This window comes from Lontra canadensis, unplaced genomic scaffold (genome assembly GCF_010015895.1).
Source record: "Lontra canadensis isolate GAN:19392208 unplaced genomic scaffold, GSC_riverotter_1.0 scaffold3, whole genome shotgun sequence".
Taxonomy (NCBI): Eukaryota; Metazoa; Chordata; class Mammalia; order Carnivora; family Mustelidae; genus Lontra; species Lontra canadensis.
Genome location: NW_022630997.1, coordinates 5,575,034 through 5,597,717, shown reverse-complemented (window position 1 = coordinate 5,597,717; position 22,684 = coordinate 5,575,034). Strand labels below are relative to the sequence as shown.

The following is a 22,684-nucleotide window of genomic DNA, read 5'->3' as shown; positions in this document are numbered from 1 at the left end:
GGAACAATTCAACACAAAACACTAGGAAAGTAACTGACATAGAGGAAAGAGAACTTCCCAAGGAAAGAAGGAAAACATATATACAAATATATCTTACAGAAGGATGTAAGATAATAATCAGTAACAGTGAGAGTGCCCTTACAGGATTATGTTACCTGGGAAAATGGTGTTTTTCTAAGAAACCCAGGGGATTTCAAATGATTGTATTCTCAAAACCTCCCCAGGATTTCTTTTAATTTTATTGCCAACTTTGGGTGTAATGACTCTGAAGAGAATTCTAAATCCTTTTAAGGTGCAGTTTGATTTTAATCAGAGGTATGTAAAATCAGGAGAGAGTTTATTTACTTTGGGAAAAGTCCCTCTTAATTTCTGAAGGAGGCTTGTTTCCTCCCACCCTGGGACTCAGGGGCACGCTGACATGCTGTGGTCCACATGTCCATAGCTGACGCCAGCCCGTGGGTGCCACGAAGGGAGGGGTCAGCTTTTTCAACTGTGCTAACTCCAGGTCCTAGGACAGTAACTGGCATGAGTCAGGAGCTCAAAAAAAAAATTTTTTTTTGTGAAATGAGTGAAATGGACAATGCCTTCCAGTGCCCACCTTCCATGTATATTTTGACATCTTCCACAAGGAGAGAAAAACCAAGAAACAAACATTAAGAAAGATATGAAGCTTTACGAAACATTTAAGAGAATTGAGACTCTTACCCAAGGGGCATTCCTTTTTCCCACCTTTCTAAAAGCAACACTCCAGACTTCTGTATCTGAGTTTGTTTTTTTAAGATTTTTATTTATTTATTTGTCAGAGAGAGAGAGGCACAGCGAGAGAGGGAACACAAGCAAGGGGAGCGGGAGAGGGAGAAGCAGGCTTCCTGCTGAGCAAGCAGCCCAAGGTGGGGCTCGATCCCAGGACACCAGGATTATGACCTGAGCTGAAGGCAGACGCTTAATGACTGAGCCACCCAGGCACCCCTGTATCTGAGTTTAATGAGCAGAAATCAACTCAAGTAACAGGCTACTGACAGGCTGAATGTAAATGAATAAACAGGTATTGAAGATTTTGAGAAACAAAGACCCTTCGTTTCCCAACAGCATTCTGAGCTTTTTTTCTATTTTCAAATATAGGGGTAGGAAAAAAAAACAAAACAAAAAACAAAACAAAACCCATGAAGATTGCTAAGTAATTCTAAGTGAAATACAACTGAGATGGACAAACGTCCACTTGAATCCTGTATATTCTTAGAAGTTAAAAATAAATCATCCCTATTAATCCCCTTAGCTCCCTTATACAAATCTAGGTCACGTCGGTCAAATAAAATCTTTAAAGTGGCATAAAATCAAATCATTTTAATTAGGTGTTTCTTGTGCTTTATTTCTAAACCTTCTTTCCCCTTCTTTCTCCAGCTAAACAAAAGCATCAACATTCTTGGTAAGCGTGTTTTCAAACAGGCTTTTAGAGGCAGAAATGATTTGTAATGAGTAATAACGTGGACGCGGGTGGTGTTTTCACTCTGCCTGAGCCGCATTAGCTTGTGGGAAAATCTGTCTATTGAAGGACCATACGGGTTTTACTGACTTCTCTAAAAGATATCTTGGTAAGCGAAATTAATCTTTACTGCCTTCAAGATAGTTGTTCCTTTTTCAAAACGCTTTCCTTAGCTGACTCTTTCTTATTTCCTTCACTATTCTAGCTCAGTAGACGATCCAAAAATGCCTGCCGTCTGCCTTTGCAAAGTTTTATTGGAACTCAGTCATATCCATTCATTTCTGTATTATCCACGGCTGCTCCTGTGTTACAATCACAGTTGGTGAGTTGCAAGAAGGACTGTTTGGCTGACAAAGGCTAAAAACAGTTACTATCTTGTCGTTGACAAAGAGTTTGCTTTAGGCTAGTCACCCAAAGTGTTCAAACTTCTCTTTCTTAGCTTTTTTGCTCTACATACCTCAGTGTTCATTGTCTTCATCTGTAGATCACTTCCTCAAGTATGGTTAGCAAGGTCCCTGTGGGTTAAAATAGTCTTTCTCTTCTTAAAAATAAAAAACAAAAGTTCTGCCAGATTAACGAGGCAGAGGCTTTTATTTTGGTGTCAACAAGGTTTCACTCTCACCAATGCCCTTGCTACGGCACAGGACCCTGTAGGCATCAGTGACCCTAATTTATCCCTCCTTGTAGCCAAGTCCTTTGCCATGTCACTTTCCAATGTCCGCTCACTTTGAGACTGGGCTTGACCACATGACTTGCTCTGGCCAGAAGAGTAAAGAAGACATGTCACTGTGTCAGTTCTGAACTTAGGCCCCAAGAGATCAGGCATGTTTGTGCTAGCTCTCTTGTCCTTCTCTTTCACTGTGATGAGGACATGCTTGACACAACCTGTTGGTGCCAAGAGGAGGGTGAGAGATGCATGGAGCAGAGCTACCTCCAAACACAGGAGTAAGTCCGCCAAACTGCCCACTAATGGCAAAGAAAGCCACTGACCCTTGGTATGCAGACCCATGAAACATAATAAATGATCACTGTTTTACATTTCTGAATTGGGATGGGTATAAAACGGCAATAGGCAATTGAAACAACTTACTTGCCTGAAAATACTGACTGCTAATTCTTGTATTTCCCTGGAATCTTAAAGGCAAAAATGAGAAAGTTGAAATTTTTTTAATGATCTGGTTCTTACATGACCATACTGCTAAAGTATAGGGGACATATAGGGGACATAAATGTCCCTCGACAGTCAAAGAACAAAGGATAAATAACTAATCAATAAAATTTAGTGAGCACCTACCATGGGCTCAATGACAGAGATTTCTGAAAGATATAAAAATTATAGTTTCTAATATCAAAGAACTTATACTTCTGCTGTAGGAAAGGAAATAAAAAGGGGTGGATAATTAGAGTATAAGGCAGTAACTGAGTTCCAAAACTTCAAGGTTCTGGTTAAACATAGTGCTTTGATCATGTGTTTATCTCTGCATCTTGACAAAACCCCAAAACAACAAGAGAGGAACACCAGCAGACGAGGTAGGGACACAGTTTTGGAAGCTGGAAAGTGAATGAATGATATCTGCAAAGAGCAGGGAGGCTGTAAGTTAAGCTGGAGGGAGAGATGCCTATTGGGGCAAACCAGGAAGGGTCTGGTATTGGGGGTACCAGGTACCACTGAAGGCAGGGATGAAGGATAAGACTGAACAGCCCTGACACTCTTTATGGGAAGGAGTTACACCTCCATTTCCCCTCCTCATCTCTCTGCCCAGAGACTAATCCTCACGGATGCCTGCTGAAAATGACATGAGGTTCTGTGCCAAGCTGCAAGGTCCCTTTCAGCGTAGGTGGAAATGGGATAAGAGAGAGGAGGCAATCTCTTTCAACTTTTTTTTTAAGCTATTTATTCTGGTACTTAATTCCATCTCCCTAAATAAGATGCTTCAATGGTCATGTCTTGGTATTTTTTTTTTCATGGTAGACATTATCTATTGATTTACTACACAGGAAGTTTAGGATTTAATTAACTCTTCTATACTCTTGACAATAGATAATATCTAAAACATAAAGGTTAGAAGTGGCTCCCCAAACTTTCAAAAACCATGCTGGGTCATGTGTCCAAAGAAACTATGAAATGGATAAAGAGCTGCACTGAGCAACAGGGAGGGATGGGTCATCTTAGGGAGTCAGGCCAGAAAAACTCTAGAATCCCTGGCTTTCACTCCTTTGTCTCCCATTCATGAGAGAAGACACTATTTCATTTGGAAGACTAGAAACGTGAATTATTTTGTTGAAAATAAAATGAAAAAATAAAACTGATAATAGTAGTTACCCCCTAGGTTTGAATGGTGGTCAAGGAAACTCTTGCCTTTCATATATTATTTGAAATTTTTACAGCAAAAGCTTATTCTTATATGATTTATACAATTTAAAATAAAATACACACAGAAAATGGAAAAAAAAACTGAATCAAGACACTATTCAACAAAATCAAGACACTATTCAACAAAATAAATAATTTGAAAGCATCTACATTTCTCAGGTAGAACCATAACCAGTAATTATGTAAGTCATTATTATAAGTAAGGTATTGTGTCATGGGTTTTATAAACATAAACATATTCATTTAATACTCATGATCTTATAAAGAAGGTAGTACCTATGAACTCCATTTTATAGATGTGGAAACAGGCTTTGAGAACTTCACAGCTAGAAGATACCAAAGCCAGTCTGGGAATCAAATCCCTCTGCCTCTAGAGCTCAAGAGCTTGACACCATGTCCAGACAGAACCTGCTTTCCTCCTGCAAGTCTGAAATTATTGGTTTACATTAGAAAAACTACCTTTAAAATTCACCAGAGAATACCATTTTAGCAAGGGGAATATAAATCCCCCATCCCTTGTGGCTTTGGCAGTGAGAAGGGGCAGAGATGGTTCTGGAGAACAAGAGACAAACTTCCTCCACGCTGGAACCACGGTGAGACATGATCTGTGGTCAGGTTGTGCCCCTTGAAACCACCGGGCTCATCTCTATCCCTAGGAGCCCCGGACCTTCCCTAGCCAGCGTCGTAATCTCCCAAGGTGACTATCTCCCCTAACATCTTATATTCCTATACTTGCATGCTTCACCCTGCTCAGAAGGTTATTCGTTTGTCACGTAGGTGACTTGCTCAGCTCATCTTTGGCATATAATGCCAGTGATCCTTCCAAGATTATGGATGCTAAATGACAAAGATTTATTCTGCACAGCACCTAGCACGGTGCCTGCCACTTGCTGAAAGATGCTCAGTAAATTAATGGTAACAAACAGAACGTTAATGAGCTGCTTTAATGCCAAGTCCAGCACGGGCTCTATGACACATCAGCAGACCCTCCCTGAGGAAGCTACCAATTAGAGAGACAGACTATTAGAGTGAGAGTTCTTTTAAAGTTAAAAAAATAACAACAATAAAGACGTGGGTGAGGTCACGAGCCTCAGAAGAAAAATGGCTAATTAAATTCACGCATCTGTACCTGCATTTGAGGGTTCATGTAGGCAACGACATCTTGTATAGGAAAAATCGGGAAAACAGACCACTTAAGTCATTTAAAAAGAGTCAAGAGATGTGCTTTCCACCAAATCATACCACTCCCCCAATGTGGTGCCTTTTTTCTAAGGGCACTCTGCATTCCAGTTCACCTTCTAGCTCTCTGTCCCTTCAAGTCACCTGTCAGCGTGAGGTATGAGTCCCAGGAAAAGTATTGTAAAGAAGAGTAATACCAGCTCAGGAAGATCTTCAAGATATGTGGTCTTCGGGGGATGGTCAAGGTACCGCGGTGCAGTCAGGCAAGGGAGCCTGTAAGCGTCAACAGCAGGGGGAGGGGCAGAGACAGGGACAAGGAGGGGAGATGGGGACAAGCCCTCTCAAAGCTCATTCTATTGTTGACTGTTCTATGACAACCCGATAGCCGATAGCTGGTGCTCCTGCGGCCGGCTCCCACTGCTTGGGCATGTCCCCGGCAATGTCATGCTCTAATTGACCCACTGGTCACTGACCTTGGCAGAGCTCATTTGCAGTGGCAGCTGTGACTGCCTCTTAAAGCAGAAAAACCTGTCCAGCATTCCACTCTCTCAGATGAAATCTAAAAGGAGTGCTCGCCAGCATGTTGCACCACCACCACCACCCCCTTTTTGGAAGGGAATGGGGTTTAGAGATAAGTTTTGCAAAATCCCAGTCCCGATATTCTGAATTGATATCCTGACGGTCACCCCAACCTTTAAAGATTTTATTTCTAAGTGGTCTCCACACCCAACGTGGGGCTGGAACCCACAACCTGAGAATCTCACGCTCCGCCCGCTGAGCCAGCCAGGCGCCCCAACAGTTAGATTTTCATATAAAGGAGAAGGTTGGGTGCCTTGTATGCCTAAACTACTATTAATTGTATGCAAACACCAGCTCTAAGCGTATCATTTAGAGCAGAAGGTAGTAAATCAACAGTCATCTAAGTAGCCAATGCTTTCAAGGTGTGCCAGGAGAGAAAGGACAGAATGATGTACTCATTTAAGAGCAATGGGTGAGCAAGGATAGTTTTGTTAAAGCTTTAAAGTATCGGGAACCCAGCTGCAGGAAGAAGAGACAAAATTTAAGAGTGGTCAAACTTGTTTGTTATAGATCCATTCAATTCCATTTAAAAAGTAGGTAAGTGAAATGTATTGTCAATTTTCCCAATGGAGGATACTTTTAAAACAATGCAGGGTAGTGAAAGTCCTTATGTTCCAAACATAAGGTGTGCCTGTTTTTGAGTCTCAGAATACTCTGTCAGCCTTCCCATTTAATTATGACCGAGATTCAAGTCAACTGTTGAGTGTTCTAGAGATACACGTTCTGTAAATTCCAGCTGGCAGCGAGTGGAAAGACTCCAAATCCCTTAAAAATATGCCATGGAGTAGAAAGAAAGAGTAGTCAAAAAATGGAGAAAAGAAATGAAATTCTTTTGAAAGATTATTTCTTTTTTTCCAGTTTGACCTCAAAAAAATAAAATCAGATATATGGCTTACTCGGTTTACTTATAATCTCTCTGTCATGGAAGATTTTCTAAAACCTGCCCTACCTTTCCTGGAAATCAAAACCAAAATCCACTCTTTTTACAGTGCAGGGAAAGAGAGGGCTCCAAGTTTATTCAAATAGAGACATGCAGACATCTTGAGATATTCTAATTTTATCCCTTTCACTTAGGAAAAGCCATCGAAGCAGAGTTTCCAACTTCAAATACTAGTAATACATTAATACTAATTAAGGTGCACATTATAATTAAAATTCAGATTCTATCTTCGAGGAGAGCCCAGACATTATTTGAGTATCTAGAGGCCTTTTATAACATCAGGTGATGTTACACTTCAAAAAGAATAAGGGGGAACAAGTTTTGACAGAGTTGGCTGACTGCCCACATGGGGCCCCTATCAGCTTTACATTTTATTTTTCTGATGTTTGTCAACTTTTGTCTTCCCAGTGGATGTCTAAGGGAGATCAATAAAGAATATGGAACATTGGCGGAGTTTTAAAACAGCGTTGTCTTTCAAAATAACATTCATTTGCAGGAGAAAGTTTCACGGCACAAGAAGTCACCATGAATTATTCATCAGTCATGGAGGGTGCCAACCTGCATGTCCCCTGTACCTCTCAACAAGTGTGGACATGTGAGGTGCAGAAGAGCCAGGTCCCCCGGTCCTACCTGTCCTGGGTAGGAAGGCAAACGCCAGCTCACTGGATGTCCTGGTAAGCAGAGAAGGGCAGAGGGCTGGGAAGTGAAGGTGGGAGGGTACAGAGTGTATCTGCCTTACATGGTAGCCTATTCTGAAACCAAAATAAGTTACAATCTCTTGTCGTAAAGGGCCCAGTATCAAAAGAGGCCACATGAATTGACAGTCTGCTGACTTCAAGGAAACAGCCTGCCAGACGGTGCTGGGAGGCCTCTGAAGTTGGGGTGGTGTCTGCCAGTCCCTGGGGATGCTGAGCAGGATAAGCTGGGTCCCTCCAGAAGCCAGTCTCTCCAGGGGACAAACTCCCACAAAGCACAACTATGGGGGAAGCATTCTAGAGATGGGATCCAAACTCAAAGCACCTGCGTGCCCCCATGTCGGGACACAAAAACTACATCCTCGGGAGGAAAGAACTCATCTCAGAGCTATGTTAACATGGAAGTATTGTCATGTAAATGGGGCCTAAAAAAGGGTGGGGCGACCGGAGCAAAAATGGAATCACAGGCTTTGCTCACAGTCACTGAAGACTCTTTTTAAAGTGCTCCAACAGACCAATCTAATTTATTTCTTTTAAAGATTTTGTTTATTTGAGAGAGAAAGGGGGGAAGGGAGAGAAAGAGCACGGGGGAAGGGGCAGAGAGAGAAGCAGACCCCTGCTGAGCAGGGAGCCCTACATGGGCCTCCATCCCAGGACCCTGGGATCATGACCTGAGCCAAAGGCAGAACCTTACCGGACTGAGCCACCCAGGCATCCCTAATTTAATTTAATTTAGCTGGATTCCTACTACAAAATAGTTAGGTCAATCTTAAAACCTCATTATATTAATAATATCTTTAAATATGTTGCTAAAGATGATACATATTTAACAACAAAAAAGGTTATGCACATAGAGTGTTAATATATTGTAAATAAGCATAAAACTATTTGGGCCAACGGAAACACCTCTGAACTCTCCCCATCTTTAAAGACACGGTCTGGCCCAGGCAGCATGTATGCCAAGTTTACAAAATGAACAGTCAAACAAACCTTGGTTGTCTTCAACCACGTGATGAGGCTCCATGAACGCAGTCTGTTCCCAGGTCATTAACTAAACACAGATCCCAGAGCTAAGATGTCAGCTTTTCTTCACAAGGTGGCCGGGCACACACGGAAGGGCTGCATCTACTCAGAGAGAAGGCTTGGGCCCTGGCTTTCCTCCCAGGAGTTCGTGGGCTGAGCCGGACTCCAGAAAGGGGTGTGCCACCCAGAGGGTGTGCCCCAGCCAACTCAGGAAGAACGAGAAGTTTCCTGCATGATTCTAGCTCCCTCCTCGTGCACTGAGTCCTCACCCTCTTCTTCTCCCCACTCTGGCTCCCACCAATTCTGAAGACCACTCTTAAGAACACACCAGTTCCCTGACATCGCACCTGCAGAAAATCATCCCTTCCGCCATCAAAACGCGTCCGGAATGACCCTCGGATTCTCCTCCACTCTGCACAATCCAGAATCCAGATTTTGGTCACTGTCATTTCACAATAACTCAAACACATGAGGCAAAAAAAAAAAGAGAGAGAGAGAGAGAGAGAGATTGATCTTCCCAAGCCTTCTGCCTCCTTTTTATCGTTTAATGAATTATTGTCTCACCAGATGGGCACTTACTGCTTTTTATGAATACAAGGATTTAACAAAAATACTATAACTTGAGCAGGTTCCTTTTACTATCGGCCGGACTATTCCTCATGGCTTGGGATGTGGGTCCCTGACAACACACTGGTCTGAGACAAGCCGTGGACTTTGAGCCCGTTTATATTAGGTACAGGCTGTCTGAAAACAATGACCTCATCCGGAAAGGCTCAGGAAAGAGACATTTTTTCCTTTAGTCAGGAATGCCCTGATACTGGGTTGGATTACCCGCCACCCACAGTCCAGAGTTTCTCCTAGTTATTTTTGAACACCGGGGCTTTTGCAAATTGGAAACATTACGAAGATACAGTTTAAATGGGAAAAGACACTTAGGACAACTACCCCCAGCCTCTGGTTAGGAGGTTGGAGGAAACGGACATAATTGTTTTAAGTGTGAGGGTAAATCATTTAATTCCTGTAATTAAGATAACCACCAAAACCATTCTGAGATATTAATTTAATATAAAGCCCATAAACTACCCACGGGAAGGAAAGACTACATGACCACATTGTTTCAATATCAAGTTTGATTAATTGCACATCCCTGGCTTACTCTCTTCTAGCTGGCTTTTTTGTTTTGTTTTGTTTTGAAATGACTCTGGGGACAGCCATACTCCTGGATTACCCCAACCCCTCTCCTGCTAGCCCAGGCCACTGCCTGGAACTTTTTGCTTCTGATAACGTTCTCCTGACTTGGCCAAATCAGCAGGCGCCAGACAAAGGATCACAACTGGACCACTCATTGATAAAACGCTCAGCATTCACAGAGCTGTCTTATGTCAGCTGCTGTCAAAAGGCCAGTCACATTGATTGAAATCTTCTGATTACGCCTAATGCCTAACATTCTCATGACAGTGATTTCATGCTTTACCCTAATGGTTTTTTTGTTGTTAGTGTCTTGGGAACCTTACCAAACAGTGGATAGGAGCCTTTCACAACTGCGGGTTTTTGTTTGTTTTTGTTTTTTATTCTCATTAGCCTCACTTCAAATGTAATGGAAACTGGTTTCTCCTATTCCCTTGATATCCCAGATTATGATTCCTACCGTATTTGACATGAAAAGGAGAGGAAGAAACCACGTGGAGTGCTGCTACTATTTCCTGGAGCTAACCCAGGACTCTAGCGAAAAGCAGCTTAGATGGGTTCCTTGCCTTTCATAAGGCAGGACTGCCAAGGGTGGAGGGCAAGCCGATACTGAAACTGACTTTGGGAGCCATCGGCCAGTGCAAAGCAGCTCCTTCCAAGCCACAACCTCCCAGATTTGACACCAATACTTGGGTGATTTATTAGACTCCACGAACCAATCGCTCAAAAACGGTTTAAAACGTACAACCAGGGGCGCCTGGGTGGCTCAGGGGGTTAAAGCCTCTGCCTTTGGCTTAGGTCATGATCCCAGGGTCCTTGGGATCAAGCCCCACATCGGGCTCTCTGCTCCGCGGAGAGCCTGCTTCCTCCTCTCTCTCTGCCTGCCTCTCTGCCTACTTGTGATCTGTCTGTCGAATACATAAATAAAATCTTAAAAAAAAAAAAAACGTTCAACCATTTTCTAATCACATGGCAATGGTACTTCTATAAGGTCATTTAAAAATCAGAGATACTGGGGCGCCTGGGTGGCTCAGTCGGCTAAGTGTCTAACTCTTGTTTTCAGCTCAGGTCATGAGCTCAGGGTCATGAGATGGAGCCCCAAGTCGGTTCTGCGCAGGGTCTGGAGCCTGCCTGAGATTTTCTCTCTCCCTCTCCATCTGCCCCTCCCACCCCCAACTCGCATGCCTGCTCTCTTAAAAAAAAAAAAAGAAAGAAAAACCAGAGATACTGTTGTATGTTCCTTGCCGTACGTAACTCAATCATCTAGGAACCTCGAGTGCAAGCCTCTCCCTCAGAACCCCTCGGAACTCTTCCCAGGAAAGCAACTGTCAGTCAGCAAAGTGAATGAATAAGAATGCTTTAATTTGCATAGTCACCTATATTTGAGAAATACTTGATTGAGCATTGTTAGACAGGTTTCTTAACCGTGGATTTCTCAGAGACATGAACATGCATGTGTGCCTTGTAACTCTGTAAGAGAAGAATAAGATAAGCATTTCCTAAATTTATTTGGTCGGAGAACCCTAACCCCAGCACAAATAATAACTCCACACAAAATCCTGCTCAAGGGAAGGAGAGCACTGGACAGGATTTTTGAGATAATTCCCTTCAGAGCGTCAGAGAACACATCTTAAAGCCAGAGGACTTTAGGGACCAGCCCAAGGCGGCACAGAATGCAGCAGCAGGTCGACTCTGCCCGGCAACGCTCGGCTCTGCTGTCTGGGGGCTTCGACGGGCCACGGCGCCCGGCTCTGCGTTCAGGGAAGGTATGGTCCCCAGAGATGCTGCATGGTCTTAGGCAAACAGCACATCTTACAACAAATTGTGTGAAAAGACCTGGCCTAGGAGATGAAGCCTACTCTAATGGGATTTATGGCAGAGCTGAGAGACAGGAAGAGCTGCTATCAATAATGAAACACGCATGGGCCCCAGCCTCATCTTTCAAAGTCAGCGAAGAGAAAGAAACCTAAAGCAAACTGAATTCCATTAAAAAAAAAAAAAAAGATTCCCCTGGGAAAGATGAAAATGACATTTCTTGAAAGGTCACATTCACGGGGCGCCTCGGTGGCTCAGTCGTTAAGCGTCGTCTGCCTTTGGCTCGGGTCATGATTCCGGGGTCCTGGGATAGAGCCCGGCATTGGGCTCCCTGCTCAGGAGGAAGCCCGCTTCTTCCTCTCCCACTCCCCCTGCTTGTCTTCCCTCTCTTGGTGTATCTCTCTCTGTCAAATAAATAAATAAAATCTAAAAAAAAAAATGGTCATATTAAATAAGGAAGAAGACCCTTCCAGACCCTAACTAGAAAGGCACAGGAAAACAGGGAAGCACTGATTTGTCATTCCCCTTGAACTTATGTTCTGCTGATACTTTGTTATACGCCCAGATGGTTGGCCCCAACCCAAGCTCAGCTGTGACTCCATTGGAAGGATCAACTTTAAGAACTGAAAGAACCTGGAGTTCACCAAGCCCTTAAACACAAAGCACTCGTCAAGACTAGAAGGGTCTTTATAGCACACAGGTATCTCTGTGCTAGCAGACCTAGTTTCTGCTTATGATTTCCAGGTGGATTCCACGTAATTATTTTTATGACAGGAAAGGAAATGTTAAGGACTTTACTAAGAATATCAATGCCCATTACCTATGGTCACGTCTATCAGCTTCATAAACTGCAAACAGAACAGCCTCGTCACTATTCCAGCTCCCCTGTACTGAGGGCTCTCTCTCTCTCTCTGCAGGCATCGAACAAAGATTGCCTCGCTGATTTCTTATAACTTTCTGAGGCATGCACCATTACCATCTCCATCTTAAAGAGAGGCAGCTAAAGTGGAGAGAAGTTAAAGAAATTGCCCCAAGTCACCCCCCCTGAGAGAGATACAGCTGTGGCTCAGGCCCAAGCAGCTGGAATCAGAGGCCATGCCCAGGATGCTAAAACTTCCCCAAGACATTGAAACAGCTCAGGGAGAATCATTTTATCAGAGAAAACGCCAAAGCCATTTCCACCACACCTGAAATTATGAGTTGATGCAAAACATGAGTTTAGCGATACAAGAATTACTGCATACCCAAAGGCTGCTAATGCTTTTTTTGCAAAAAGTCTAGAATACTGAAAACTGGGGGTGGGAGGATGGGGGCACGTTCTTATTATTGATGTCAAAAGAATCATTTTTTTCTGAGTCATTTTCTGTTTTCATGAGATTCTCCTGAATTAATCTCATTCACAAAGAGACACAGCCATCGGCTAGCACTGGTCTCCACTAAGGTGGCAGGGAGGGGAGAACCATCATGGCACACTGCTCCCCTGCCTCGTGCCTATGGTACAGGATAGTGTTTCCTATTCAGGTTGGAGGTGCCAACCAACACTTACTAGACCGGGGACAGGCAGAAGGACCCAAGTTCTTGACCTGGCTCTAGCTCACCAGTGATCCTAGGCGAACGGCCAAGCTATCTTCTAAACCTATAAAATGGGCCACTAATGTATGCTTTGTCTACATCAGAAGAGGTGAGAGACAATAAAACTCACTCATATTTTCTGTCAGCTTTTTCTCTTCTCCTTTTCTCCCCCTCCTTCCCTTTCTTTCTCATTCTGCTTCTTTTTATTTTCCCTTTATTTATTTTTTGGGGGGCCAATATTTGTCAAAAAGGATTTGAGATAAAATCTCCAGCACACAGAAACTGGATTCCCCACAGCAATCTTAGAAGGTAAGTACCTAGAAGAAGGATGTTATTCATCCCTCTTTAACAGATGAGAAAATGAAGGCTAGAGAGAAAGTAACTTTTCTCAAGGTCACAGCTTGCAGACAGAGGAGCTGGGACTCAAACTCAGTTCCAAGGGTCGTAGTCACCATGCTACAGTGAGGAGTGACACAATGACCCAGGGTAACCGTCTTCAAGCCTTCTCCCTGCGGTCCTGCTGAAAGAATCTGCAATTACCAATTAACCGGTATCTAAGATATTATTCATGCGAACCTTTTCAAACAAAGAGGGAAGAAGTAGAAACAGAATGTACTTAGTGGTTGCCATCAGAAGCCTTCAGCATCACCCCCCACCCCCATTAACTAAGGAGTTGACAGTGGTGGACTTGTTACCTCCTTGCCCCCTTACCTACTTTGTCTGTCTTGACTCTCTCTCCCACCTGCCATCGCTGGCTACGGGAGACGAAAAGGCCCTCTGTACTCCCTGTGAAAACAACAGGCATTTCTCTTCGGTGACTCATTTGACACAAATAAGCTGTAGGATCGGGGTGGGGGTGGGGGGATTCCAATCTTCCTGGGCTTCTGAAAGAGCACCGAGGATAAAGTCTACAAGGAAGAAAATGACTGCAGAAAGAGCAGATCCTACCTCGCTTTCATTGTAAGAGGATCAAGTGTTAGGTTAAATCATCATGACTTACTAGAACCTGGATTTTTATGATTTCTACATTAATTTCCATTTGGCTCCGAAGGAAGAGACGACCACGGCGTCTGTAAAATATTGCACACATAGCTGCACCCCTAAAGAAAGGACAAGGGTATTTATTGACTGTGTTAGGCACAGAGGGCTGCATTTTGGATGGAATTTCTTGTTGCTGGAGGGTAGGAAAGGAGAATAAACACCTCGAAGACACATACCTGCCCCAGCAACGTTACGACATCATTCCGTCTCACTTATACCTCTGGCTGCGTGTACCTCCACCCAGCTGGTCCACTACCTCCTTGGAAGCAGGGTTCAAAGTTAGTGAGAAGAGAAAACATGGCACATTTCAATGAGGTTGAGGACGCTCCCTCAAACCGTTGACTCAGTTCAACTTCCCAGCTCACTCTGAGGGACTTTAACATTCTGTATGACCCTGCCTAGTTAGCAGTTAACTGACAGTAAAACATTCACACTTAGTCTCTAACGCAAGCAACCATTTACTTATGGTCACTGGCAAACTAATTGTTCCAAAGACTTTCCTATCGACTTTTGAAAATCTTAATGGTTTGTCTCTGCCTGCTTTCCACTTTTATTTGAAGATCCAAAGGGGGTTAGACTGGTTTGCAACTACATATATCACAACCTTATTAATCTAATAAAAAAATCAAAACAACAATCTTTCTACCCTGTTCCAAATTCAAGAGGGTAAGTCCAGTGTAAGGGATTTTAACGATACAACAAAAACAACAACATTAAGCCAATTAAGAATAAGTCAACCTGAGGATGTCTTGCTAAATGTTTTTAGACTTCCTAAAAACCAGACTCTGGGGTCAAGGACAAAATCACCTTTAGTAGTCAAGTATCTTTTGCAAACAGAAGACTCCAGATACGCTGTGTTCCATTCCTGTGAGCACACAGACACGGAGGGTGTGGAATCTGGTGGAGGGAGGGTGCTTTAGATCATCTCATCTGGGTGTTCTGAAGCTCATGTACAGAATAATCAGGTTTTCAGGGACTGGGGTGAAGGCTTGATTCTGGTTCCCACCCCAACTTCCACCAAAGAAACTATGGCTCATCTGCCTCCTTCTCTGAGTTTCCAGATGAATCTTTATTGGAAGAAAGGGTTCCTAGCTAAAAACAAAACACACTCTTCGAAAAATTCCCAAACTGTCCAATCTTTTCATTTTACAAAGGAGGAAAAGGAAGGCCAGTGAGTTACTGACTCGTCCCAGGTCCCAGGATGAGTAAGCAGCCAAGGCAGGGTCACACCAGCCGCGGGCTCTCAGCAGCGCACTCCAGTGCACGCACTTTCCCCCAACTGCCAGTTACACAGCCCCCAACACACAGGTCCCCCGTCCTGTCCTTGAATGCACTCAGGTCTGTGCACTGTGGCACAGCCCTCCAGTGCAGACTTGTGGTTGTGATGGTGGTCTTATTCTTGTCCTTATTCTCATCTGTATCCTTCTCCTTATTTTAGCATTTTTAGAGTACTAGAAAGCAGCAGGATGGTAGCAAGAGTCCTGCCCTCGGAAGGTAAAAATGAAACTTTCTATAGTTTTATGTCAATGAATAGAAAATAATATTTGGTAATAAAAGTTGAATTTATACTCAACTTAGGATGAAGCAGGATGTGTCCTGCTTGCTGTGACCTTCATTCTCCAAGTTGAATCGCTTAGCAAAGCCCTGCTGAGCTCACAGTATGGGATCTAGCCCCAGGTCCCCTCCGCGGATCCTCTGCAGTTCGTCTGGGGTTGCATCCCAGATAAACACCACAGTCCCTGGATCCGGGAGGGTGGGCGCTGCATTTTGTTAAACACGATGAGACCCAAGTAGGAGTAACAAAAACTGGTAAATTAGAGTGAACTACTCCAGCTATCCCTGGGGTCCCTGATTTACAGAGTTCCTTTAAATAACTCCTAAAATGATCCCCGTTGCCATCCACTAGGTGAGCAGTCTGAGCAAGTTGTTTTATCCATATGTGTCTCAGTTTCCTCACCTGTAAGATGGGGTAATTATAGCACCTACTTTATGGGGTGTTGTGAGAATTTAAGGAAGCAGTTCCTGGTACATAGTAACCCTTATACAAATACTAGTTGTCACAGTTATTCTTCTTGTTTAAAAAACTGCCTTTAAGTACTAGACAGAGAGACTAGGGGCAGGATAGTAGCAAGAGCCGGCCAATTTAAAATGTGTAATGAGGGGTGCCTGGGTGGCTCGGTCATTTGGGTGTCTGACTTTGGTTCAGGTCATGATCTTAGGGTCCTGGGTTCAAGCCCCTCATCGGGCAGGGAGTCTGCTTCTCCCTCTGCCCCTCCCTCTATCCCTCTCCACCCTCACTTGTGTTTTCTCTCTCAAATAAACGAAATCTTAAAAAATAAATAAATAAAATAAGATGAGAAATGAAAACGAAATTGTTCTGAAGTTAAATGTAAGTCAATAGAAAATAACCATTGGTTGATAACAGCGGAATTTACAAATCGGGATCCTGGTCGGCCTCACCGTTTGTTCCAGGGTCTGGCTGCTCCCAGCGCACCTGGGCCATCAGCATCTCCCTCATCTGGGAACTCGTTAGAACTGCAGGACCTCCGGACCCAGCCCCACCCCTGCCTAGCAAATCAGGATCTGCCTTTTAACAAGGTTTCCTGGCAATTTCTGGAGAAAGGCTGCTTTACAGTATATTCCGAGATTTCCCCATTTGTAGGTGAAAGGAATGAGACCTCACTTTTTTTTTAAGATTTTATTTACTTTTGAGAGAGATTGAGAGCCTGCACAAGTAGGAGCAGGGGGAGAGAGGGAGGGGGCAGAGGGAGAAGCAGACTTCCCACTGAGCAGGGAGCTTGATATGGGGCTCCATCCCAGGACCCTGGGATCATGACCTGAGCTGAAGGCAGACGCTTAACCGACTGAGCCACCCACGGGCCTGGAATGAGACCTCACTCTCTAGTTACATCTCCACACATTCTCCTAAATCCTACATCCCTCTTCATCAGCGCTCAGGTTACATAGTTTCACTAACCTGAGTCTTAAAGCAGATGCTCCTCTTATGGAACAGAGCAATAGTGCAGGGGGACATCAAAAGCCACAAAGTCACCTCTTATTAGTAATGTCAATGATTTAAAAATGTCATCATCATGCTTGTCCATCAACAACTAACATTTATCAGGCTCTTAAAGTATGCAAGGATTAATGCAAGGTTAACACTTCCCGGATGTTCTCACTCTGTACCCATAATGCCCTTTCAAGTAGGCATTACTCTCCCCATTTTACAGAGGAGGGAAGCAAGGCTCAGGGTGGCAACATCACTTTTTCAAAGTCAAGTTGAACAGGGGAAAAGGGCCTTTCTGAAGTCCACTTTCTTATTACAAATTAAGGCCTACAACACCCAAATTACATCCCTGTCAAATGGGGAGCAGTGATTATGTCCCTTTGAATGTGAGGAAAACTGAGTCCACGGAGTGAGAAAACTATGTAGAATCAACCACCTGAGACTCAAGTCAGAACGTGGTCTGTCAGAGTTCAAGTTCCTCAAGTTAAAGAATTCCGGGGGCGCCTGGGTGGCTCAGTCAGTTAAGTGTCTGCCTTTGGGTCAAGTCATGATCCCAGGGGCCTGGGATCGAGCTCTGCATTGGGTTCTCTGATCAGTGGGGTGTCTGCTTCTCCCTCTCCCTCTGCCTGCCCCTCTCCCCACTTGTGCCCCTCTCTTTGTGTGTCAAATAAAATAAATAAAATATTAAAAAAAAAAAAGAATTCTGGCTTTGCACTGGTGTGGAGCCTGCTTAAGATTCTCTCTCTCTCTCTCTCTCTCCCCCTCTCTCTCCCTCTGCCTCTCCCCACCACTCTCAAGGAAAGAAAGAAAAGAAAGAAAGAAAGAAAGAAAGAAATGCCAATGATAACGCAATAGCATTGAAGAGCTGGGGAGGAAAGGACATATAAAATGGAAAGGACATTTTCCATTCATGAAGATTGCACAACCAAACCAAGGAACTTCAAATTTTAATCTCAGCAGTCAAGAGCTCACTGGGGTGTCAGATTCTTTGGCAAACCAGAACATCCAGATTTTTCTTGCCGTGACTTGTGGCAGCTGGTCCCCATCAGCCTATCGCAATGAACATCCCACGCATCACTCTCGCACACCTGTGAAATTCTCCCAGGTACGGTCTCTCTGGTTTCCCTCGTGAAATTCAGAACTCAGCAACATGCATCACAATCCTTCCTTGATAGCACCAGCAGCCTGAAGTCAAAGATGCAGTTTTTAGGATCAGGAGTTCGGGGCTCCTTGGCCAGGCCCCAGAGAATGCCTTCTACCCTCATCCCTGAGCCCAGCAGGGAAAAAAAATCAGAATTTGCTGGCTTAAGACTCTGTATCCGTTGGTGAGGGCTGCCACAACAGAAGACCACGGACTGGGGTGCTTAAGCAACAGAAATTCATTTTCTCCCAGTTCTGGAGGCCAGAAGTCCAAGATCAAGGCGTTGGCTGGCAGGTTTGGCTCCCGAGGCCTCTCTCCTTGGCTTTCGAAGGCTCACCTTCTCTCTGTCCTCACCTGGTCGTCCCTCTGTGCGTGGATGTGTCTAGCCATCTTTTCCTCTGTGTCCAAATATCCTCTTCGTGCAAGGACACCGGTCGCATGAGATTAGGGCCCACCCTAGTAACCCCATTTTAATTATATTTTTAAATTAAAGGCTCAATTCCCCCAGTCACATTCTGAGGTACTGCGGGGTAGGGCTTCAACATGTGAATTCTGGGAGGACACAATTCAGCCTGCACCACACGCTGGCTGGATCTTGTCATTCATCACCGCAAAGTCCTAGTGCTAAGCGGACTCATCCACTTGGGCTCAGCAAGAACAAGAATTCCTAATAACCTGAATCTCCCAGGCCCATGACTCAGGGCAACCTGAAGAAGAAGGCGAACCGGGTTCCAGGTCAGACCTTTGTTTCTCCATCTGTGCTATCAGAGACGAACAGTTCTTGGCCTCACTGTCCACCAACACAGCCTGTCTTCTCCCCACCCCCACTCATCACGCGCTTCTGTAAGGTCACTCTGAGGTGGGTTTTTAAAAAATTTAAGTGCCCCTTATAAAACAGTCTGAGTCAGAGATGAACGGTTGCTAAGAAGTACGAGCTGGAAGGAAGAGCTGGAATCTGGCAGCTCGCAAGGCCTCTGGGGCCTGGGGCCAAAGCTCCTGAGCATGGGTTTGGTGAGTCCTAGGGAGCAGACCCGGGCTTCCCAGACAGCTGTCACCCACAGGAGGACAGCCAGGAGGCAAGAGCCAGCCCCAGGCTGGGCCACTGAGCCGAAACCGCCACCCCAGCCACTGTCAGCGAGCAGGGGGTAAGAACACCAGCACAGTGTGGGACTGTCAGGAGGGTCTGGCTTCACACAGAGTGTGTGCAAATGGCTTCTAACAACGGATTGGACATGATGTGTTCGTGGGCACCTAAACCATCATGTCACAGGAGCAGAGCCAGACAAGAGGGAGACTGGCACTTTACTATGAAAGAGAAAACCCACATGCATCACTTAGTCTAATAAACCTCCTTCGTTAGATTGCCCTACATTTCAATTTTAGGAATTCCACTATTCTTTACATCATCAATGTTTAAACTTGGTTCTCCAAACCTATTCATGTGACTATAAAATGCTATCATGCCCTTTAGGGTTTTAAAAAATCATTTTGCCATTTTGCTTAGGTATGTAAGTGATTTAAAGTAAAAATTATTTTAGTTCCACAAATTAAATATATTAAAGATTGTATTGTAGAGACCTCTTGTACATGCAGACCAAGACAACTACCATGGAAAATTATGCCAGCAAAGAAACAAAAGAAAAAATCAATTGCCCAAATAGAAATTTCCTGATTAGTTCATTAACACAGTTGAAGGAACAACTAAGAATTACTAGATATTTAAGGAAAACAACCAGCACAAAAACAATCAGCACAAAGAGGGGTCAAGATGAAAATACAAATATAGGATTCTAGAGAAAACATACAATACATGCAACAGAAGAGGACCTAAACACAAACTCATATTTAATTCATATCCTTTAAGGTGTTTTAGAACACATGTGTCCATGAAATAAAAATGAGAAAAAATAAAAGGAGCCAGAGAAAAATAGAGTTTTGAGAAATTAAAAATCAGTATTAGGGGTGCCTTGGTGGCTCAGTTAGTTAAGCGTCTGACTCTCGATCTCAACTCAGGTCTTGAACTCAGTTCAAGCCCTGTGCTGGGCTCCACGCTGGGCATGGAGCCTACTTAAATAAATAAAAATAAATATGACATCATTATGAAAATAAAAATGTCAAGATCTCCAAGAAGGTAGAGCAAAATAAAAAAGACACTGAAAATATGAAAAAAGAATTAAGAGACATGGAAGAGGGTTAGCGTCCATATATTAGGAGTCTCAGCAAGAGAGAACAAAGTAGGGCACCTGGGTGGCTCAGTGGGTTAAAGTCTCTGCCTTCAGCTCAGGTCACGATCTTAGGGTCCTGGGATGGAGCCCTGCATCGGGCTCTCTGCTCAGCAGGGAGCCTGCTTCCTCCTCTCTCTCTGCCTACTTCTGATCTCTGTCTGTCATATAAATAAATAAAAATCTTTAAATTAAAAAAAAGAGAGAGAGAACAAAGTAGAGGGACAATTCTCCATATTGGAAGACATTGGTCTTTATATGGAACGGGCTGAATAAGACAAAAGACGAACAGCAAGTATGTCCTGGTGGAATTTCAAAACTCTTTAGATACAGAGATCTACAAAGAGATCAAGATGATCTATCAGAGACCAGATCAGGCTACCAAGAAAGTAAAAGGATTCTAGCCGCCACCAGACTTGGCAGACCCTGTGGATGTCAGGAGATAGTAGAACAAAGCTTTTGAGTTTTAAGAAAAACACGGCTTTGAATATAGGTATCTATACCTGGCCCATCAAGCATGTGGGCATAGTAAGGCATTTTCAGACATGCAAGTATTCAATTTACTTCTCACACACCCTTACTGAAAAAGTTACTTGAAGATTAACTCAAACAGAAGAAAAAATTAGGGGTGCCCAGGAGGTTAAATCTTAAGCCTCCATCTGACTCTTGATCTCCACTTAGATCTCGATGTCAGGGTGGTGAGTTCAAGTCCCACACTGGCTCGACACTGGGCATGAAGCCTACTTAAAAGGAAAAAAAAAAAAAAGAAGGAAAAATTAATCCTCAAACATAAAGCTACTGATTCCAAGAAAACACAGAATTAGTTTAAGAATTAAATGGGGGTGGGGCACCTGGATGGCTCAGTGGGTTAAAGCCTCTGCCTTCGGCTCAGGTCATGATCCCAGGGTCCTGGGATCGAGCCCCACATCGGGCTCTCTGCTCAGCAGGGAGCCTGCTTCCTCCTCTCTCTCTCTCTCTCTCTGTCTGCCTCTCTGCCTACTTGGGATCTCTGTCTATCAAATAAATAAATAAAATCTTAAAAAAAAAAGAATTAAATGGGGGTGGCCGAGAATCCCATAATAGCAGTTATGACAGATCTAGAATCCAGGGAGTCCAAATTAGAACATGGTCAGGGGGTTCCAAGAAAGCATCTTCAAAAAGTATATTTCATTCAACAAGTTAGTATCATTAAGAGGATGGGAGATGTTGGTGATGCTATTGATATGTACATTTTGCTTAAGGGGGAAAAAAAAGAATTGGAATTAAAAGCTCTATGTAAATTAAAAATCTGTATAAGAAAATCACAGTCCAAATGTGAAGCAAAAGAAAAAATTACATAATTTCGAGCAAAAAAAAAAAAAAGAATTTGGCAAAGGGCACTTTGATGATGAGGCTTTGATAAATGCCAGAACATTCTCTAAGTAAAAAAGTCTTAGTGCACAAAATCGTAATTCCCTCTTTATAGGTCCAACCACATATCACTTGTGCAGTTGAAAATATTTATATAACTTCAATATTATAAATGCTTTCTACTGGTTTTCGGAGCTAAAAATCAGCTTATAGGCATGCCTGGGTGGCTCAGTCATTAAGCGTCTGCCTTGGGCTCAGGTCATGATCTCAAGGTCCTGGCATCAAGCCCCGCATCAGGCTCCCTGCTTGGCGGGGGGTCTGCTTCTCCCTCTCCCACTCCCCCTGCTTGTGCTCCCTCTCTCGCTATGTCTCTCTCTGTCAAATAAATAAATAAAATCTTAAAAAATAATCAGCTTATAATAAATATGAAAGCATACAAGTTGGCAGATTTCAAATATTATAAACCTTGACAGTATAAAAGCAAGGCACCGCCCAGAGCAGTGGGAGGGCAGGACAAATGGGTCAAAGAAAAAAGCGAGGGGAGAGGGGAAAATTCCCTCATTTCATATCACAGGGAGTCAAGAGGTGTTATTTAGAGTCAGATGAAAAACAGTTTATCATTTAGAGTTAAAGAGACAACCAATCGTAGATCTAAAACTAATGAAACTCTGGACATGAGTATTAAAGGTAGTTATGAGACGTGGTTGAAAAAAGTACAAATATTATTTAGAATATTATTTAGAATTATAGTGGTACCCAGCAAAAGTAAAAAACGAACTTTAAGACAGTTATATCTGTTATAAAAGGGCAAACACAGGGATCTGTGATGGTTCATTATACTATTTGGGTCATCTTTTTTTTTTTTTTAAGATTTTATTTATTTATTTGACAGACAGAGATCACAAGTAGGCAGAGAGGCAGACAGAGAGAGAGAGGAGGAAGCAGGCTCCCCGCTGAGCAGAAGGCCCCACGCGGGGCTCGATCCCAGGACCCTGAGATCAAGACCTGAGCTGAAGGCAGAGGCTTTAACCCACTGAGCCACCCAGGCGCCCCTATTTGGGTCATCTTTATGACC

General features: G+C 43.6%; 1 protein-coding gene across 18 annotated transcripts in view; it reads right to left on the bottom strand.

The window, feature by feature from the left end:
• Positions 1 to 22,684, bottom strand: part of ABLIM1 (actin binding LIM protein 1) — a 287,987-nt gene that overhangs the window by 202,834 nt on the left and 62,469 nt on the right. For 3 of the 18 annotated variants that reach the window (XM_032879178.1, XM_032879331.1, XM_032879287.1), the window contains exon 1: positions 8,241 to 8,355. The exons of 1 other annotated variant lie outside the window; for it this stretch is intronic. In XM_032879178.1, coding sequence (XP_032735069.1) covers positions 8,241 to 8,298 — 58 coding nt within the window. In that variant the 5' untranslated portion in view covers positions 8,299 to 8,355. Of the gene's footprint in view, positions 1 to 8,240; positions 8,362 to 22,684 lie in introns of those variants that run through there. 14 more of the 18 variants (XM_032879188.1, XM_032879295.1, XM_032879261.1 and 11 more) reach the window with 11 other exon arrangements.